The sequence below is a fragment of the Henckelia pumila genome, chromosome 1, assembly GCF_033568475.1.
Source record: "Henckelia pumila isolate YLH828 chromosome 1, ASM3356847v2, whole genome shotgun sequence".
Lineage (NCBI taxonomy): Eukaryota > Viridiplantae > Streptophyta > Magnoliopsida > Lamiales > Gesneriaceae > Henckelia > Henckelia pumila.
This window is the reverse complement of record NC_133120.1, coordinates 123,591,400-123,614,464: the sequence shown is the minus strand read 5'-3', so window position 1 is coordinate 123,614,464 and position 23,065 is coordinate 123,591,400. Positions and strand designations below refer to the sequence as shown.

General features: G+C 38.5%; 1 protein-coding gene across 1 annotated transcript; it reads right to left on the bottom strand.

Moving 5' to 3' along the window:
* Positions 1-17,725: 17,725 nt before the first annotated feature.
* On the bottom strand, positions 17,726-18,442 carry LOC140873922 (uncharacterized). Its single transcript, XM_073277206.1, has one exon. It carries the CDS (start codon positions 18,440-18,442, stop codon positions 17,726-17,728), a length of 717 nt encoding a protein of 238 aa, XP_073133307.1.
* Positions 18,443-23,065: the final 4,623 nt, after the last annotated feature.

The window sequence follows — 23,065 nt, the reverse complement described above, 5'->3', positions numbered from 1 at the left end:
AGGGACTGAAATGCAAAAATTGAGTTTGTAATAATATCTAAGGATTGACTAAGTCTTTTAATCATCCCTTGTCTTCCTCATCACCCTCTCAACCGAGTTCCCTCCATTGAAGACGCTCAAAGTGAGCTCCAAGCTTTGTGATTTTGATTCTAGCTCAATCCGTCCTATAGAATTGATTTCTGACTTGATATATACGATCACAGCGACGAGTGCTCCGTATGGAAGTAAGTATATTTTAAGTCTGAGAAGTTTGAGTTTTTCGATGTTTTCAGAATTTGTTTATATTCGGAGAGGATGATTTTGAGTTAGCAGTGATCGTATATCTAAGACGGTTCGAAGATCTAACGACGATCGGATTTGTTATGATTTTTCTTATTATTTTCGAAAACCTTGATTTTGTGATGTGTTGGGATTGTGTTGGAATTGAGGTTTGAGGATTGGAATGAGTTTATTGAGTTGTTGTTTTGCTATCTGCATTTCCGGTTTGATCAGTTATAGCCGTTATGCCGTCAGTTTGAAGTTTGAACGTCGTTTTGATGTTTTGAGTTTGATATCGATTTTGATCACCATGACTTCTTCTGATAGATTGAATGGAAGTCCTGGAAGTTGAGAGCCTTACAGCTTTGATCAGTTGGAAGAGTTGAGCCGGTATAGTGTCGATGTTATTCTTTATTTCTCGATGGATTTGGATAGATTTTGATTGAAGGAACTTTGATTGATAATTTTTGTTTTACAGATCAACGACTCTGAACAACACGAAGAAAGGTATAAGATGACTTTGGAATGGTATAGGACGATTAACTCAAATCCGGATTGATTCGAGTGTCCTAGAAAAAATCACATATTGCATGTCTATGTGCTTATGTGCTTATTTGAATATATGTCTGAATTGTTATTTGAATGCATTAGATTCATGTGCATTCATATTGAGCCGAATTGATTATTCTTTTGAATTCGACGATCTAGAGATTGTAGTCGAGTGACTTGGTAGGCGATTTACTACTTCGTTGTTTAACTCACTATAATGCTCTGGAGTCTAGAGGATTAAAATATGCCTCTTCCACCTCGAGAGGGAAGTCGGTGTGATTGTAGGATGTTTTAACCTCGGGATCCCAAACCAAAGAAAGAAAAAAAGAAGAATTACATTTGATTATCTGAGTCTGATAATCCAGAAGTTTTAAAGACATGCATATCATTTTAATTCAGCATTTGATTGGATTAAGTGATTATATGAAGAATGAGTTCATGTTATGACTTGATATGTTTATTTGATAGCATGTTAGTCTCTTTTACTGGGAATATCAATTCTCACCGGATTATCCGGTTGTTGTCTTTGTTGTATGTGTACTTGGCAACAGGTGGGGCAGGTACCAGTCAGAGACCACGTGGATAGAGGATCGAGAGATTAGAAGTGAGGCTTGGTTTTTAGAAGTCGAATGTATTCGAACTTTTGATGTTTTGTAATACATGCGAATCTAGTTATGTTTTGAAGTAATTACTAGACTCAAACCTTGGTTGTATCTTGTTGTATCGAGTAGTCGAGATTATGTTTGAATTTGGATTGATGCATGTTGTTATGATTATTGATTGGATTTAGTTTGTAAGGAAAGGCATTCCATGTTCTGAAATTTTCTGGGCAAGGGGGTGCGCTCGATCCTAGGTTATTGTAGGATCGAGCGCGGCCCCTGTGATTTTCGAGGCAGAGAGTTTCACAAAATGGTTCGCTCGATCCTGGCTTTTTGCCGGATCGAGCGCGGCACACTGCTTTTTCTCGGCAGGGAGTTTTAAAATTTGGTGCGCTCGATCCTGGACTTTTATAGGATCGAGCACAACACTGTTCATCAGAAAAATAATTTTTTTTTAAATTTATTTGTTGCCTTATATTATAGATGGTGCATGATAATTGTTTATATTATCTTAACAATAGAAGATTAGAACCGAGGCCTCACACCATCACTACCAGGACATCGGGTCTTTTCTTCCCGATGATCATCACGCAGCTGTGCTTGCGTGCCGGTGTGCCACATCGACCCGATGAGGAATGATTGCCACCAATGCGCCCCATTGACAGTGCGACTATCGATGCCAAGCGTGCATATCGGATGAGCCACTTCATGGTGGACGATCGATTCATGCCGGTCCCCGATCCTATACGACCTATGCATCTTCCCCGCCGCACTACTACCGTCACTGTTCGAGAATTGGCCCAACATGCTCGGTACCAAAATGAATTCAATGCCGCCACGGCTTCCAATTTTCAAGTCCTGGACTCTATTTGTCGTGGAATTTCTGAGCGGCTCGGGATTGACCCTACCATGCTTCCACCGGCTGTCCCATTCCCGCCACCTTTTACATTTCCCTTTGCCGATCCTGTCCCTCCTCCCGAGCATGAAGAGGAGGACGACGCCGACCGCTAAACCAGGGGAGTCTTATTTTTTTTTCTTTGCTTTTCATTCTGTTTGCATTTTGTCTTTGGTTTGTTGGTTGTTTTGTTCATTTAGTTCTTGATCATTGGGGACAATTCTTAGTTTAAGTATGGGGGGGGGGGGGGGGGTTGCATTGCATGCATTTTGTTTCCTTTGTTTGTATTGCATTCTCTTGTTTTGTTATTGCATAGTGTTGTTGTCGTTTATGTTGTTCAAATGCATGAGTTGAGGATGATTTTGTTAGCCTATGATGAGGTAATTGAAAAAAATGATGATTTTTTAAATTAACTCTTGATCAGATTTGAGAAACCGGAGGTTGTTTGTTGAATATTCTTAAGCACGCATGTTTAACCGGAAAAGTGTAGCGATGTATTAGATATTGTGGAGGTCTGTTGGACCATTGCACGACAATAGGTGTTTGTGGAACTTGATAGTGCTTGAATCTTGATGATTTTTTTTGATATGGCATGCACTTTCTTGGGCGCACCTCAAAATTTTTTGTTTTATGAAACAAAAAAACAATTTTTGGAAACCAATTAACTCCATCTGGGTTGCGAGCAAGATGTTTGAAATCCTATCCATCTTGTTTGTGGCTAAGTATGCGGATTACATGGGGTTAATCTTTTGAAAAAAAATAAAAAAATAACTTTTAATTCCATCCGGACTATAAGTAAGGAATTGAAATCCTAATACCTTGCTTATGGTTAAGTCTGCGGGTAAAATGGGATTAAATAATTTTTGAAAAAGTTTTGAAATCACGTTTCCATCCGGGCTTGAAATGTGAATGAAATTCTATTCATTATTTCATAGCTAAGTTTGCGGACCTAATGAGATTGTAGTTCCATCCAGGCTATGGACAAGGGGATTGAAATTCGAATCCTATCTAGTTATAGCTAAGTATGCGGGTAATTATTGGGACTTTAAAAATGTCTGGTGCAAAATCCGACGATGCGTAATTATTCTCAAGGAAGTTGTGTTGTGTTGAAGGATTGTTTGGAGGAGAGTTCTTGATGGTGAGGCTTGCACTGAATTGTTATAGGTCGGCGAACAGTCTTGAAGCTTTGTTCTCTTTGTGAAGAAAAAGGATGGGTCGATGCGGTTGTGCATTGACTATCGGCAGCCGAATCGAGTCACTGTGAAGAACAAGTATCCGTTGCCTCGTATTGATGACTTTTTTGATCAGCTGCAGGGCACGTCAGTTTACTCCAAGATTGACTTGAGATCTGGGTATCATCAGTTGAGAGTCCGTGATCGGGACGTAGCCAAGACTGCATTCCGTACTCGCTATGGGCATTATGAGTTTCTAGTAATGCCATTTGGTTTGACTAATGCGCCGGCTATATTCATGGATCTGATGAACCGTGTCTTCAGGGAGTATTTGGACAAGTTTGTCGTGGTTTTCATTGACGACATCTTGGTGAATTCGCGTAATACGGAAGAGCATGTTTCTCACTTTCAGTTGGTACTACAGACTCTTCGAGATGAGCAGTTGTACGCCAAGCTGAGCAAGTGTGAGTTCTTGATGGATAGAGTGGTCTTTCTTGGCCATATCATATCCATGGAGGGGATTTTTGTTGATCCAAGCAAGATTAAAGCGGTACTTAATTGGTCGTGTCCGACGACAGTTGCTGAGATCCGTAGTTTTCTGGGTCTAGCAGGTTATTATCGTCGCTTCATTCTGAACTTCTCTCAGTTAGCTCGACCGTTGACGCAGCTTACCCGCAAGGGTGTGGATTTCGAGTGGTCCTCCGAGTGTGAGGAGAATTTCTGTGAGCTTCGACAGCGGTTGACTTTTGCGCCGGTGTTGGCATTACCGTCAGGATCTGGAGGGTATGTGGTATACACTAATGCTTATCTTCAGGGGTTAGGTTGTGTTTTGACTCATAATGGGCATGTGATCGCATACGCTTCTAGACAGCTGAAGCTTCACGAGGACAACTATCCAGTCCACGATTTGGAGTTAGCAGCCATTGTGTTCGCTTTGAAGATCTGGCATCATTATCTGTATGGCGAGAAATTTGAGATCTTCACCGACCATAAGAGTCTCAAATATTTGTTCACTCAGGCGAAGTTGAACATGAGGCAGAGACGTTGGATGGACTTGCTTAAGGACTATGATTGCGAAATTAAGTACCATCCGGGAGCTGCTAATCTCACCGTTGATGCTTTGAGTCGTAAGGTGCGACTATCCGCACTTCAGACTTGTTCGATGTCTAGTGCGATCAGTGACTGTTGTACTTCAGGTTATACCTTCAAGCATAAGAAAGGTATGTAGAGTATCCAGATGTTTGCGATATTATATGAGCCAGCCTTTTATTCGCAGATCCGAGATGCTCAGATGTCTGATTCGAAGACCCAGCGTTTAGCTCGTCTAGCTAATGAGGGTAGCTCGTCTGGATTTCATTATCAGTCAGATGGCTTTCTGTGTTTGTCTGGTAGGCTTGTGATTCCGCAGGATGAAGAGTTGCGAGAGGAGATTTTGTCTCAGGCACATCGCACTAAGTTGAGTAATCATCCTGGGAGCAACAAGATGTACAAGGATCTACGTACTCATTTCTGGTGGAAGGGAATGAAATGCAGTTTTTATCAGTTTGTTTCGAGATGTTTGGTGTGTCAACAGGTCAAGGCAGAGCACCGACGACCTGGAGGATTGCTTCACAGTCTGCCTATTCCTGAATGGAAATGGGAGTTTATCACAATGGAATTTGTGACCCATTTGCCGGTATCCCCGAGGAACTGTGATGCTATCTGGGTTGTAGTGGACCGACTCACCAAGTCAGCGTATTTCATTGCCTATAGCCGAGAGTACTCTGTGGATCGCATGGCACGGAAGTAAATTCAGGAGATCGTTCGACTTCATGGAGTGCCTGTGAGCATTGTCAGCGATCGGGACCCCAGGTTCACTTCTAGATTCTGGGGGAGTGTTCAGAGTGCGATGGGTACTACTCTCAGTTTGAGTACTGCCTATCATCCGGAGACTGATGGTCAGTCAGAGCGCACTATCCGTACTTTGGAGGATATGCTTAGAGAGTGCGTCATGGATTTTGTTTCAGCCTGGCAGGATCATTTGCCGTTGATCGAGTTCACGTACAACAACAGCTATCATACTAGTATTGGGATGGCACCTTTTGAGACGTTGTACGGGCGACGTTGTCGTACTCCACTCTTCTGGGAAGAAGTGGGGGAGAGACAGGCTGAGGGACCGGAGTTTATCCAGCAGGCGATAGACATTGTTGATCAGATCAAGAAACGGATTAAGACTGCACAGGATCGTCAGGCCAGCTATGCTAATATCAAGCGTAGGCCTTTGCAGTTCGATGTCGGGGAGAAAGTGTTTCTGAGAGTGTCACCTTTCCGCAAGATTCTCAAATTTGGCCTTAAGGGCAAGTTGTCTCCCAGGTTTATCGGTCCGTTTGAGATCTTGGAGAGCATTGGCGATTTGGCTTATCGACTAGCTTTGCCACCGCATCTATCCAGTATTCACGACGTGTTCCACGTATCTCTGTTGCGACGGTATGTGGCGGATGAATCTCATATTCTGCAGCAGTCCGAGGTTCAGGTGAACAAGGATTTGACCTATGTTGAGAAACCTATTCGTATCCTAGATTATAAGGATAAGGTTTTACGGAACAAAGTCATTCCTTTGGTTTTAGTTCAGTGGCAGCACCGAGGCACTGAGGAAGCTACTTGGGAGCTTGAGGACAGGATGCGTGAAGACCATCCTGAGTTGTTTTGATTTCATTCTTAAGTTGTATTCAGTTGCAAACTCTGTAAACGTTTGATTTGAATAAAGAATGTTCCTGATTTCTGTATTGCATTCAGTACTTAAGATCTGATTTCGAGGACGAAATATCTTAAGTGGGGGAGAATGTAGTTGCCCGAAACCAAAATCAGTAATTAAGAAATTAATCATAATTACTTGAATAGAGTTCAGAAGCTCCGAAGGTAGGTTTGGAAGTTCCGAACAGGATCGGAAGCTCCGATGCAGGATCGGAAGCTCCGATCATATTACGTCAGGCATGACGATTGGCTAGATCGGAAGCTCCAATCAGGATCGAAAGTTCCGATCACCCCTATCCAAAGTCAACAAGTGATATTTTGACACGTGGCAGATCAGGATCTTCGGAAGCTCCGATGGCAGGATCGGACGTTCCGATCGAGGTTCGGACATTCCGATCGAGGATCGGAAGTTCCGATCGTTGTCTATAAATAGAGGTCCGAGGTTTCATTTCCAATTGCCAATTCCGAGTGTTTCCCTCTCCTTTCTAGTCTATTCGAGTTGTTCTATCCTTCCTAGGCTTGACCCGGCGGTCGACGAGGCGTTCGATAGTCGTAGCGGAGTTGTGCCCAAGTTCTGGAGGCATCGACATCAAAGGGCTAACGACGGACGAAGGTATAGCTTTTGCTTCCTATAAATATTTAGGAGTATGCAATAGCTTAGTTAAGGCTTTTAGAGCACTTTAATGATAGTAGTATCATTTGGCAGTGTAGAGCAGACTATAGGCGTGGACCTAGAGTTGGTAGAGCTTGCACTGATTTGAGGTACGGAAGTACTGTTCGAGATATCCTGACTGAGTATGCATGTATTATGTGACTGCATGGTTTATATGTCATTGATTTATGCTGCATTCATTTGCATACTGAGCTATCTCCTTCGAGATGTCTGTTAGCAGGGTTTTTCCCTATCCTGTTAGTGGTTGGACTTCCATCGGTTTGGGTTCGGCATATCCACTGGTATTATGGTATGGGAGCCACCTCCTGAAGCGACGGCACAGCGTGCTACATACCAGGGCCCGGTCTGTCTCTGTTATCTGATCCTTGACCTCGAGTTTATAGGGAGTTCACTTTGCATGCATGTATACTCATACTCTCGTACTGAGCGTCTTATGCTCACGTCTCGTACTCTGTGTTTCTGGACACTCTATTCCATGGGGCAGGTTTGCGATTGGACGAGGCGGGTGGATCCAAGAGGGGCTAGTTATTGGTTGACCAGCTGGAGCTTCGTCTAGGTTTTATTTCTGTTGTTTTGAGGTTGATACAGCTATTCGATTTGGTTGTATATTATTTGGATAAGTTACAGATTCCTTTACTTGGAATTGTATAACGTTATGGTTTCCGCAGTTTTATTCTGATATCTATTTAATTAAGCTAATTGCATGCCTAAGTTCTGTTAGTAGGTGATCCGGGTAAGGGTCACTACAGATAGTCAGGGATTTAGATACTCGAGAATGATTATTCTTGAGTTATCCCGATAAATCACATACTTGTTGATTATTGTTCTTTGATTAGGATTTGATGTTATTGATCCATCACAAGTAGTGGATCTTTGATTTTATATGATATGATATGATATGAAAAATGAATTGATTCTATTGCCAAGGTCTAATGTGATCTTATTTTCGAGTCAGATGTGACTACGATAGATGGATATTCATGTCAAGATCGTTTACGAATCTTGATGGCAGAGATTTTATATGAATCAATTCTCGATATATGCGCATTATTTATTTTGAAGATTTGATTTGATATGTTTCAAATTGATATGATACTGATCTTTCCTGTTTATGTATTTTATACTGGGATTTATATTGTCACCGGAGTTTATCCGGCTGTTGTCTTGTTTTGTATGTGTACATGGCAACAGGTGGGGCAAAATCTAGCCAAAGAGAACATGGGTAGCTCAAGAGAGAGACGTAGCACGTGGTGACTCGGGTTTAGAGGAAGTTGTTGTCCTTAGAGGTTGTTAAACATGTTAGAATCTATGCTAATTTATGAAATGAATGTAGTAAGCTTTGGGCTCATGTATGCTAGTTCATAGATGTATATTCATGTTTCTAAACATTATTTGGAGTATTTGGAATCGATTTTGACAGCAACATTTTAAAAGCAATTTTGCAAATTTTTTGAGTAGAGGTTGTCGCTCGATCGGTGGAGTTCAACCGATCGAGCGCGGAAAGTAATTTGGCAAACCCAAGAGTTGGTATCTCTCGCCCGCTCGATCCGTGCAATTCAACCAATCGAGCGCGGCCACTATTTTTTTTAAAAAAAATATTTTGCTCTTGTTATTGTTTATTCTTTAACTTGTATGATTAATGGTATTTAATTGTACTTTTTCTTTAAGTCGAGATTAGCAACCCGAGGTCCCCACACTATTCTACTTTAATTTCATCTTGTTGATGGCGAGCTCTTCCTCTTCTTTCAATATATTGGGCACTGAAATCCGGCATAGATATACTAACTGCTTCACAGAAATATTTTACTTTTGCAACCAATTCATTGAAAGAGTAGGTGCCCGGTGAGCCAACTTGTGGCTAAGGGCTTTGATGACTCTTTGTATAAACAATCTTTTGTTTAATATAATTTACACTTTTATTAATGGCAATGACTTTATCTTTCTTCATATTGTTATATTGTGATATACTATTGTTGTTTTGATAAAGACCTTGAATATACTATAGTGTATGTAAGATGTGGTAGAACATGGAGATGTCTATCATGAAACACATCTTATAGTCACTGTATATTCTAAACTGTTCCTAGTCGATTGAGCCGTCCGATAATAAGGATAAGGATCGCTCGAGTTTGAGACTAGCATTTGCGATGCAGAGTACCACGTTTCATTGGTAAGGAACATAGAGATGTTCGAAGCATGCAAATGGATATTCATACGATGAATGATCGAACTACCCTATCCGGACTTTCCAAGTGGTTATCACTTATCGAATGGATAAAGTCCGCGGTTTTGGTTGTACACCATTAGTCCTTACTACTTGAAACATCATTGAGACTCTATATGCTAGTACTGTACTTTGACTCATTTACCGACTCTATTGGGGTCATCAGGTGTCGGGATTGGGTACAGTTACAACACATATAGGAGTCGATGCTTTGTTGTCAAGGATTCACCACATACTTGTGAGTGTGGATATCCTATGCGATCTGAGGAGATATTAGTGTGACGAATCTCTGGCCAGAGTACATGATGTGTTTTAAGAAATGGTTTCTTAGTAGCACATGCGATGTCACTATTTGATCTTCAAGATGTATTGCATAGTTATCGAATCTCGAACGACTCTCGATTTACCAATGGTTGTTGATTCGATCGGGATATTTGGATGAAGGGACCGTACTGTACGCTAACCAAAATCTATTGGTTCTTGCAGGCACTATCAGTGATACCTAGGGAATCATGGGGCGATGTTGCTAGGCGCTCTTACCATGATTCGATGGGCAAGTCAGAAATTGTTGTTCCGAGTCACAAGGAGTTGTGAGCCCACGGCTAGCTGTATCCCTGAACCATTGAGGGTCACACAGAGTAATGGATTTTTAATCCCCGTTGAGATAGTTAAATTTAAAGAGTTAAATTTAATGAACAAAGAAGTTGGACTTCTTAATTAAGGGTAGAGGAGTAAGATTTCCTAAAATGACATAGGGATGTGCATTTTTGGAAATCACTGAATTCGGATTCAGAAAAATTTATCTTGACTTTAAAAGGTGCAGAAATGGTTTCTGTGCACATTGGTGAAATCGGTTTATCAATCGGAGTCATGATGAATTTTATATTAATTTCTGAACATGCGGGCTTTGCTTGTCGGGCTTGAACTTATGACTAATGGGCCCTAAGCTGTTAGCGGCCTATATTATAAATAAGTTATTGCAGTACAAAAATTAGACACAACATGTCACAAATTTTCAAAAAACCTAGTATTTTTCTCTAAAGTGGCCGCCCCCTTCCCTCTCTACTCGGGAAAATCCATCCTGTGAATTTTGAATTGCAGTCTGGTTTAACGGATCAAATTCGTTAATTCTCTTCGTAGAAACTTCTGATAGATTTTCTAGTGCAATCTATCAGGGGGATTAAATATCCGTTCGTGGACCTGATTGAAGAACAGTTCGTCCATCAGTTCCAGGGATATACAACAAGAGCAGAGCAATCTGTTGGTGTCCATAATCTCGATTCGAGATTGGAGGTAAAAATTTATAATTGTTATTTAATTTTTACACACACAATTTAATCGTAAAGTTTTGATACCCATTATGGAATCGTTCAATATAAAATTTTTAATCTTCCGCTGCACCGGGTATCAATTCTGATTGATCTGATCGCCGCGTTCTCCAACAGTGGTATCAGAGCCAGGTTGCTCAGATCAAGCGATTAAATTAATCGATTGTACAAAAAATTTTAAGCCTCGGTTTTTTGAAAAAAAATAAATATTTTAAAAAAAAAAAAAAAAATTTCGGGCAAAACCCGGGCAGCGATTGGATCGCTGCCCGGGGGGGCAGCGATGGTCGCTGCCCAGCACAGCGCTAGGCGCTGCGCAGGACGGCGCACGTCGCTGCCCTAGGGGCAGCCGGGCTGCCCGGCCCGAGCCCTTTGGGGCGCGGGCAGCCCGGGAATGTCCCGGGCGGCACGCGAAAAATTATTTTTTTTTAATTTTAAAATTAAATTTTAATATGTTAAAATTCTATTTTTGGTCCAATCAAAAATTGTTTTTGATTGGTCCACGAGGCGTCGGATCGAATTGTTCGAGTCCGAAAATTTTAAAATTGATTTTTGGATAAATTTGAATTTTTTAAAATTTAAATATTTTATCCGTTAAATTGAATTTTGAAATTAATTATTTTTGGTACAATTGATGATAAGATATGATCTTATGGATATATTGAGTAAAATATGATTTTATGTATAAAATTGGATTTTATAGATAAAATATGATTTTATTTGATAAAAAGATAAAATATGATTTTGTATGTAAAATAAGATTTTATATATGAAATATGATTTTATCCTTTTAAATTTAAATTGACATTGCATGTTATCCAATAAATTAATTTTGAATTAAATTTTATTGGATAAGTATGATCGATTGCCATGACCAATTTTGTAGGTGTATGTTAGGAATTTACATTTGTTTTTATTGTTGTTGGATTTATTAATGGGTCTGGTTTATGGCCCAATATGAATTGTCATATGTAATAAAAGTGGGCTTGGTTTATGGCCCGTTCCCACCCCTTAAAAATGTATCCCCTACTTGTCATTGTTATTTATTGTAAATACATTAGATTTAGTGGGAGATGAAGATTTGAAGATGGAGGTGGGCCCAGCAGACAATAAAGACAGAATAAATGTAAATTAGAAGCACAATGTAATAGGATTGCATTGCATACTGCATATTACCTAGGATTGGACTAAGACTCGTGATTGGCAACCACGGGTCGATTAGAAATGGAATCGATCATCCTATATAATATGTGATATTATTGTTGTATGCATGTTTTAGACAAAATTGTGTGAATCCGACAAGCATACAAAATTTTAAAAAATGATGAGACAAATTTTTAAAAATTAAAATCCCTCATTTTAAATATGATTTAAAATTGATATCAAGATAAATAAAGGAAATTTAAAATTGTTTAAATGTTCATACCTTCCATCAACGATCAATGTATGAGATGCTACCCGCGGATACGGTCCGGCTCATATTATTGGGGGGGCCCGTTCGTCGGAAAGCTGTACATTGGATCGACACATGTTGTAAGTTGGGTGGAACTCCCATGGGATCGGCTCATATTATTGGGGGATCCACATGGCGACCGTCCATCACAACTTAATATTGATGGGTCATCTTGACATGTCACAATAAACGGCGTCATATTATTGGGCCCTTATTGGACATGAGGTAAAAACGTGGAGGTTGCTTTGGAAGCAATTGGGCTCTACCTTTTGAAAATTATGGTTGGCTGATATTATTCGGGACCATAGTTTGTCAATTGGACTCCATGTTCTCACTAAGGAAAACAGTTTTCCGTTTTCACTAGAGGGTAGTGAAATCGTTAAAATAGTGGGAGTGAGATTCATAAAATAAATTTCGCCTATTTTATGTCTTAGTAAATTAATTAAACAATCATCGATAATTGTCTGTTTCATCTCAGTATATCATTATGATGAATCTTCGTAATCCACATGTCTCAATTCTCCAACAAAACAAACTTACTGGCGCAAACAATACAGAATAATTCCATAAGTTAAGATTGTCCTAAGTTCGGAAAAGATTTTCTAAGTGTTAGAAAAGGCTTCTCCGAAAACAGCCCCGGCTGATGTAACTACCAAAAGGTTGGCCGAACTAGAGAAATGGTTGGACCATGATCTCAAGGCCAAATGTTACATGCAAAATTGGACAAGTCTAAACAAGTTTGCCATCACTGCAAGAAACCCGGTCATTGGAAACGTAACTGCAAGGAATACCTCGAGCAGTTGCGAACTGCAAAGGGTATGTTTTACATTGAAATAAATGTTTTTCTTAATACTACTTCTTGGGTATTGGATACCAGATGTAGATCTCATATTTGCAATGAGTTGCAAATGATGACAAGAAGTAATAGGCTAAGGATGGGTGAGACCCAGTCAAGGCTCGGGAATGGTTCCAGAGTTAAATCCATAGCTATGGGAAATATTTGTTTAATTTTTCAAACCAATTTTAAGTTGTATTATGAGAAAGATGTTTTATTTGTTCCAGATTTGATTAAAAATATTATTTCTGTTTCTATGCTTGATAGAGATGGTTTTTCTTGAAATTTTGTGAATGGGATTTGCAATATTTACAAGAATGAATGTTTGATTGGAAATGGACAACTTGAAAACGATCTATATAACTTAAAATTAAAAGACGTTCCAATAAATTATGTTGATAAATCGGTAACAACAAACAAAAGGAAAATCGATAGTCAAAACCCGGCAAACCTTTGGCATGCTAGGTTAGGTCATATTTCCTCAAGGAGGATGAACAAGCTAGTGGGAGAGGGCATGTTTGATATGTCTGATATTAACTCTCTACCTACTTGTGAGTCCTGCCTGAAAGGAAAAATGACTAAATCTCCTTTTAAGGGGAAACCTGAGCGTAGTCAAAATCTGTTGGATTTGATCCATACAGACGTTTGTGGTCCATTTAGAATTGGTACTCAATATGGCCACACCTACTTTATTACCTTTACTGATGATTATTCAAGGTATGGGTATTTATATTTAATGAAATATAAGTCTGAAGCATTTGAAAAGTTCAAAGAATTCAAGGCTGAAGTAGAAAACAAGCTAAGTAAAAGTATTAAAGCACTTCGATCGGATCGAGGTGGAGAATACTTGAGTACCGAGTTTTTGGACTATCTGAAAGAGAATGGGATTCTCTCTCAGTGGACTCCTCCTATGACACCTCAGCTGAATGGTGTATCGGAGCGTAGTAATCGAACTTTGTTGGACATGGTTCGATCCATGATGAGCTTCACTGAGCTTCCACCTTCGTTTTGGGGCTATGCGCTTGAAATGGCGGTATTGTTGTTGAACAACGTCCACACTAAAGCAGTGAACAAAACACCATACGAGTTATGGAATGGCAAAGCTCCTAAGTATTCGTACTTGAGGATTTGGGGATGTCCTGCTTACGTGAAGCAGACAGTGGGAGATAAGTTGGATAGTCGATCCACCTTATGTTATTTTGTAGGGTATCCGAAGAATTCAATCGGATATTATTTCTATCATCCTGCTGAAACAAAGGTGTTTGTTTCAAGGAATGCCACCTTCTTGGAGAAGGAGTTCTTATTGGATAAGAAAGGCAAGATGATGGAACTCGAAGAAATTCGAGAAGAACCCGAAATACAAAATAATGATCCTACACCTCAGGAACCATTGATGGACACGCCTATACCTAGAAGATCCGAGAGGACTTCTAGACCTCCTATTCGATATGGTCTTCTTCTTGAAGGGGATCAAGATGAACCCGATGTTGGATTTGATCCAAGAAACTTCAAGGAAGCAATTTCTGATGCGGATTCAAATTTATGGCTTGAAGCTATGCAGTCGGAAATAGATTCGATGCATACAAACCAAGTTTGGTCTTTAGTAGATCCTCCCGATGGAATTGTTCCAATAGGGTGTAAATGGATCTACAAGAGAAAGCTTGGGCCTGATGGTAAGGTATTGACCTACAAGGCGCGATTGGTGGCGAAAGGTTATACTCAAAGACAAGGAGTTGACTATGATGAAACCTTTTCACCAGTTGCAATGTTCAAGTCCATAAGAATCCTTATTGTCATAGCTGCTTGGTATGACTATGAGATATGGCAAATGGATGTGAAGACTGCTTTTCTTAATGGAGACATTAAGGAAGAAATCTATATGAAGCAGCCTGAGGGGTACACATCCATGGGAAGCGAGCATAAGGTATGCAAGCTTCAAAGATCAATTTATGGTCTAAAACAAGCATCAAGAAGTTGGAACCAGAAATTTGATGAAACAATAAAGGATTTTGGTTTCATCAAGAACCCGGAGGAACCATGCGTGTACAAGAAAGTAGTTAAGGATGCTGTGACATTCTTAGTACTTTATGTTGATGACATCCTACTCATTGAGAATGACGTAGGGATGTTGCAGTCAACAAAGATATGGTTATAAGGTAGATTCTCGATGAAGGATTTGGGTGAGGCATCCTAAATTCTAGGGATACAGATCTATAGAGATAGATCTAAGAGAATGATAGGACTCACTCAATCAACCTACATCGACACCATATTGAAACGGTTTTCAATGGATGGGTCCAAGAGAGGACATCTACCCATGTGTCATGGAGTTTCTCTATCCAAGTCTATGTGTCCTAAGACTGATGAAGAGATAGAGAAAATGACACATGTACCATATGCGTCAGCCATAGGTAGTATCATGTATGGGATGATATCTACCAGACCGGATGTAGCATTTGCTCTGAGTGTCACGAGCAGATATCAAGCTAATCCCGGTCAAATGCATTGGAAAGCCGTGAAGGACATTCTTAAGTACTTACGAAGGACTAAGAATATGTTCATGGTATATGGAGGAAGAGAACTAAAATTGGAAGGCTATACCGACTCTAGCTTCCAAAGTGATGTGGATGACTCGAAGTCAACATCTGGATTTGTGTTCATGCTCAATGGCGGTGCTGTCTCTTGGAAGAGTTCCAAGAAGGACACCACAGTGGATTCCACCACTGAGGCAGAATACATTGCAGCATCAGCTGCTGCTAAAGAGGCCGTTTGGATGAGGAATTTCGTCCAAGAGTTGGGCGTCATTCCTGAAGTTGTTGGTCCAGTCCTGGTGTACTGTGACAACACGGGTGCCATTGCTCAGGCAAAGGAACCAAGGTCTCATCAAAGATCCAAACACGTACTGAGGAAATACCACATCATCCGGGAGATTGTGGAAAGAGGAGACATCACTGTCGAAAGAGTGGCCTCTGCAGACAATATCGCTGATCCACTTACTAAGCCCTTGCCAGGACCATTATTTGACAAACATCGCGAAGCAATGGGTCTACGTAGTATGACTAGTTGGCTTTAGGGCAAGTGGGAGATTGAAAGAGTAGGTGCCCGGTGAGCCAACTTGTGGCTAAAGGCTTTGATGACTCTTTGTATAAACAATCTTTTGTTTAATATAATTTACACTTTTATTAATGGCAATGACTTTATCTTTCTTCATATTGTTATATTGTGATATACTATTGTTGTTTTGATAAAGACCTTGAATATACTATAGTGTATGTAAGATGTGGTAGAACATGGAGATGTCTATCATGAAACACATCTTATAGTCACTGTATATTCTAAACTGTTCCTAGTCGATTGAGCCGTCCGATAATAAGGATAAGGATCGCTCGAGTTTGAGACTAGAATTTGCGATGCAGAGTACCACGTTTCATTGGTAAGGAGCATAGAGATGTTCGAAGCATGCAAATGAATATTCATACGATGAATGATCGAACTACCCTATCCGGACTTTCCAAGTGGTTATCACTTATCGAGTGGATAAAGTCCGCGGTTTTGGTTGTACACCATTAGTCCTTACTACTTGAAACATCATTGAGACTCTATATGCTAGTACTGTACTTTGACTCGTTTACCGACTCTATTGGGGTCATCAGGTGTCGGGATTGGGTACAGTTACAACACATATAGGAGTCGATGCTTTGTTGTCAAGGATTCACCACATACTTGCGAGTGTGGATATCCTATGCGATCTGAGGAGATATTAGTGTGACGAATCTCTGGCCAGAGTACATGATGTGTTTTAAGAAATGGTTTCTTAGTAGCACATGCGATGTCACTATTTGATCTTCAAGATGTATTGCATAGTTATCGAATCTCGAACGAATCTCGATTTACCAATGGTTGTTGATTCGATCGGGATATTTGGATGAAGGGACCGTACTGTACGCTAACCAAAATATATTGGTTCTTGCAGGCACTATCAGTGATACCTAGGGAATCATGGGGCGATGTTGCTAGGCGCTCTTACCATGATTCGATGGGCAAGTCGGAAATTGTTGTTCCGAGTCACAAGGAGTTGTGAGCCCACGGCTAGCTGTATCCCTGAACCATTGAGGGTCACACAGAGTAATGGATTTTTAATCCCCGTTGAGATAGTTAAATTTAAAGAGTTAAATTTAATGAACAAAGAAGTTGGACTTCTTAATTAAGAGTAGAGGAATAAGATTTCCTAAAATGACATAGGGATGGGCATTTTTGGAAATCACTGAATTCGGATTCAGAAAAATTTATCTTGACTTTAAAAGGTGCAGAAATGTTTTCTGTGCACATTGGTGAAATCGGTTTATCAATCGGAGTCATGATGAATTTTATATTAATTTCTGAACATGCGGGCTTTGCTTGTCGGGCTTGAACTTATGACTAATGGGCCCTAAGCTGTTAGCGGCCTACATTATAAATAAGTTATTGCAGTACAGAAATTAGACACAACAGGTCACAAATTTTCAAAAAACCTAGTATTTTTCTCTAAAGTGGCCGCCCCCTTCCCTCTCTACTCGGGAAAATCTAGCCTGTGAATTTTGAATTGCAGTCTGGTTTAACGGATCAAATTCGTTAATTCTCTTCGTAGAAACTTCTGATAGATTTTCTAGTGCAATCTATCAGAGGGATTAAATATCCGTTCGTGGACCTGATTGAAGAACAGTTCGTCCATCAGTTCCAGGGATATACAACAAGAGCAGAGCAATCTGTTGGTGTCCATAATCTCGATTCGAGATTGGAGGTAAAAATTTATAATTGTTATTTAATTTTTACACACACAATTTAATCGTAAAGTTTTGATACCCATTATGGAATCGTTCCATATAAAATTTTTAAACTTCCGCTGCACCGGGTATCAATTCTGATTGATCTGATCGCCGCATTCTCCAACAGTCATCCCATCCATCATCTCTCAAATTCTGAATAAGCAACTTAGTAGATGAAACAAGATGCATTGCATTCAAAATGTCTTAAGACTGAAGTTGCAAAGCTTGACAAACTAAATTAGAAATCTCCAAAATCTTCCTCATGAGATGCAAAATAAAAACAAATTCAAAAGGAATTAACATCTCATAAGCTGCATCAGCATCTCCACGTTGAGCAGGTGTATTTCCATCCTCAATGATATTAAATAAAACTTCACATGTTGTACTGAACATCTTTATCAAACTAGATATAGATTTTAAATGAGAACTCCAACGTGTATCACCTGCCCTTTGTAAATAACCAATTTGATTAAGTCCTTTCCCACTCTCAAGCTCATTAATATTGAGTAAATGAGCAATATTTGATGCATGAGCTGCTTTTAATTGGTCATTAAGCTTACACGAGGCACCAACAACATTGATAATAGAGCTTAACTTGGTAAAAAAATGGTGGACTGGGATAACTTCCTTCGACGCAGCAACTAGTGTCAATTGCAAACGATGTGCAAAACAATGAACATAGTAAGCATAAGGACATTCACTTAAAATTAAAGCTTTCAATCCATTCCATTCACCACGCATGTTACTTGCACCATTATAACCTTGCCCTCGAATATTTTGAACTTCAAGTGTATGACGAGATAGGATAGAAAAAATACATTCTTTCAATGTTGATGCAACAGTGTCTTTAACATGAACAAGTCCAAAAAAGTGCTCTTGCACATAACCATCTTCGTCTACAAATCTCAAGACAATTGACATTTGCTCTTTTTTAGATTCATCTCGAGCTTCATCAACGATGATACAAAATTTTCATCACCAATTTCTTCTCGAATGACATTCTTGACTTTAGCTGCCAAGACTTGCAAAATTTGTTTTTGTGTTGTTGGTGATGTATATGATGCATTTCATGAAGCTTTGTCCAAAACTTCTGCTACTTTGTCATTGTAAAAGGCTATAAAACTCAATAGTTCCAAAAAATTTCCACGTTTGCTTGATGTTATGGACTCATCATGACCTCTGAAAGAACATCCTTGAAATGCAAGCTATCTAGTCGCCTCAATTTAATATTTCAAGCGAACTCTATTATCAGCAACTTCTTTAGATGTGAACTTATCAAAACTTTGCAAAATATGTGATTGTTGGTTCATGAGATCTTCACATGCTTTCTCAGCTTTTCGATGAGGCGAAGTCAGATCTTTTCCAATATGTGCCAAAAATGCACAATTTTCCCATCTCTCACCTTCTTCCATGAACGAAACTCGTTAATAGTAAATGCATCTAATCCAGAAGGTCCATCTTGAGTATGAAATACATAACATGGTAAACAAAATGCAACATCTGTGCTTGGAGAATATTCCAACCAAGATGGGAATAACTTAAACCACGATGCTTGAAAACTGCGAGGATGTTTTTCTCCAGATTTTGAATAATTTGAAAGCATACATTGGTATGGACCAGCTTTAATATAAGCTCTTCAATTCATCACGCTTTTCAATGGGGTACTCCCATATTTGCGGTCGCAGTCCTGGATCACGTTTTATTGATTGAACATCATATCTCTCATTGCTTTCAACTCTTAAAGATTTTGCAGGGCGACCGTCATAATTCAAATGATTAATATATGTAGCTGGATTTGATTGAGTTATTTGAATTTCATCATTCTTTCTTTTGAAGAACGAATCAATTGTTTATGGTTTTTTTATCTACAAAAAAATTGACTCAAGTTCAAATAATAACATATAAATCTTTGATATAATCATTAATATAATAAAAGCAACAAATAATGCAAAGAATTAAATACTCATATTAAATTGGGCTAGCATATTATTAACACTGAAAAAATAAAAAAAATTTGGGGGGTGGGGAGGCAATGCATATAGTCCCTCCGCCCCTGCAGAGAAGACTCCATCAATTTTGCATTACGGTGGGTTCCGATTGATTTTTTGGCAGGTTATGAAACCCACTGCCAATTCTATATCCACTATTTACCGAATGTTGCCCTTTGACTTCAAAATTCCAGAATCTCGTATTACCCATGGCATGGTGTGGAATTAGAAGATTAAGTATCTCTTGAACGATATAACTCGGGCAGGCATTTGAGATAATGTGCACGCTCCACTGATGATTATCAATCCATGAACTCACCTACGTCTCATCGTCTACTCGGACGCCATCAGAGTGCAGAAACGATGGAATCCATTTGTCCTTCTTGATGTTCACTCCATTCTGATCTCTAATTCTCCAATACAATCCCAAACCCAGCAATTCTCGACTCCAGCACATGGATTGCCATATAGGAGATGGGTTACTACAAACTAGCACCTACATGATGTCAATATGCTTGAAGTACCGAGCCTTCAAGACCCTTGCCACCAAAGAATCTTGGTTTCGAATAATGTGCCACACTTGCTTGGCCAATAAAACGTTGTTAAACATCTCAAGTTTTCTGAACCACATACCACCATTAAGTTTGGGGCGACACAAAAAATCACAGGTAGTCCAGTGCATCCTCTTTCTCCCGTTCTCCGAACCCCACCAGAAATTAGTACTTTCCTTTTCGATAGAGGCACATATTGCCTTAGGTATCCTGAACATGACATAGCATATGTTTGCATGGCTTGTAATACCGATTTTATTAGGACTTCCTTCCCACCAATAGAAAAAAACCTGCTACCCCGGCCCTTCCCTGAAGCCTGCGCGAAACTGTCTCCACAAGATAACCAAACTGGACTTTTTTTCTTCGAAGGGAGAAAGTTGGAAATCTGAGATACATTTCATGCCCTTGTACCACAGGTATCGTCCAGTGTTTATAGAATTGGATTGGACCGGCTGGTTCAATCGAGAACCGGTGGCCTGACCGATCCCGACATATTAAAAAACCCAGAAAAATAGTTAAACTGATGAAAACCAGATCGGACCGGTAAAACAGGCCAGTAACCATCCGGTTTTTATATTTTTTAAAAAACTAAAAAAAGGTAGGGTTTCGTTTATTCACATTTCAGAGTTCAACATTCAACTTGCAGCTGTCTTCTTCTTCTTTCTTTTTTTTTTTTTTCTATTTTATCTCGATCCCTAACTATGCCACTTCAAGACCGCCACTTTCGCCGCCAGATACGCTGATGTCCTTCAGTCATGATGTTAAATTGACATCATATTTGGACAAATTTTGATGCTTACTTTTCTATCGCTACCATCTATTGGAGATCTCTCAACCAGGGGCAGATCTACAGTGTGACCCGGAGGGCCACGGCTCCACCCGAAAAGTTTTATATTTTTTACTATTGTATATATATGTTTCTTTTTAAAAATATATATATATAGATAAGTTAGCTAAACTATTATATGCATATGCAGCCGAGTTGGTCAGCAACGACTTTTTTCTTTCGCAGATCGGAGATCTTGAAGCCCTCATTTCTAATTTTGTTTTTAAATTAAATTTTTATTTATTTTTAAATTTCCGATTGTCTCAATACTTATTTCATTTGTTCTAAAAAAATTGGGTTTCTAATTTTGTTTTTAAATTAAATTTTTATTTATTTATAAATTTCGGTTGTCTCAATAATTTACTTTGGTCTCATTGGGTCTTTATTGATGTGATTGAATTTTTTTTATTAACGTTACGCGTTGATAATTTCCATAAATCAAAAAACTTTTTTTAAAAATTTTATTTTCACTTATATTTTTTGTTGAAAAGATCTACAAAATTAGCAAAATAAAAATATTTTCTGTTTTTTAAATTAAATTTTAAAATAAAACTTAAAATGACCCAAAAAATAGGGTTTTTATTAAGTTAAAATTTGATTTCGTTAATAGCGGTGAATCTTCGTGGCCCTCGAAAACTTTTAAAAGTTTATTGCTATATAAAAAACATATATATGTATTATGTATTTATTCACACTCTATATCTATTCTATATTATAATGCATGTGGGTAATAACTACCACACTTTCTCACATTCTTCTTCATGTTATTTTCTTAACCACCTATTTTGTAATAGTGAGAAATAAATCACGATAATAAATACATAGGATTATATATTATATCACACGCAAAGCGTGTGCATGGATGTTAGTATTTATTGATCGTGAATTCCCTCTTTCTTTTACATTTGTTCAATATTCGCATCTTCTAGTTATTAAAATTTTTATTTTATGTATATATCACACTTAAATACAAAGTTTTAGAAAACTAACACACGAACCATAAGTTTTATTGAGCGAAAGTGAAATCGATAGCTCCGTCGTCGCTGCATACCATACGGCCCCCCAAACTTAACATCCTGAATTCGCCCATGCTCTCAACCCCTGCTTTGAAAACAGTAACTTTCATAACCTATCTTTCCTTCAATTTATATGTTGAATTTTGTAAGAAATCGATAAATTTATGAATTTATATTGCTGATTTGGAGGTATGGATGGCATACAGGTTTTTCTTTCTTTTTTTTAATTTTTTTATTTGGCACACGAGTCTTTCTTGTTTTTTTCTTATTTATTTATTTATTTATTTATTATCAATTAGAATTTTGACTTTGGAGTGTTACGAAAATAGACAGGATGATTACTTATGATTTGTGAATAAGATTTTAAGGATATTAGTTGATTTTTGGAGATTATGTAATAGTATACTATAATCATGTAATGATCGATTCATTGTCATTAAATACCTTCTTCTTTTTTTTTTTTTGGTATAGATGGAATCATCAACAGGTTTTCAGCAATCTAGTTCCATAGCTAATTCTATTTCGTCTTTAAAAAGCACAAATGATCCAGCATGGGCTGATTTTAAAGAGGATGTGGGTACTGATGGGAAAAAAATTAGACTTGTTTGCATTGCTATAATGTGTGGAGTGGTGAAGGGATCAATAGGTTGAAAAAAACACTTAGCTGATAGAAAAGCAGATATCGCGCCATGCAAAAAAGTTTCATATAATATAAGATATCAAATAGAACAATCTATGAAGGTGTGTGAAGAAAAAAACATAGCTCTGACATCATTTGAAGATGACAATATCGATGGTCCTCATGTCACAGATCAAGAGGAAGAAACACATCCACCACTTACTCAAACAAAAGGGAAAGATAAATCTTTTTTTGGTGCAACTTTTCAAAAGGGAAAAAGAAAGAAAGATGAGAAGATGACTTACTATTTTGCAGCAAGAACTACTGATGGTGCACAGCGTTCTATCAAAAATGCTCTAGCATTGGTTATATGTTGTGTAATTTGGAATTTTGGACTTTAGAATTTGAAATGTGATTTTTAATTGGATATTTGTTGAAATTTTCACTTTAAAATTTTAGTAAAACGTGTGAAGTAATTAATATTCAATATATTAAAACTTTTATTTACTATATAAAATGAATATAATATTAATTTTTATTAATC

Coding starts and splice junctions, on each gene's coding strand:
- LOC140873922 (XM_073277206.1), bottom strand. CDS start 18,442: ATGTCAATTGTCTTGAGATTTGTAGACGAAGATGGTTATGTGCAAGAG.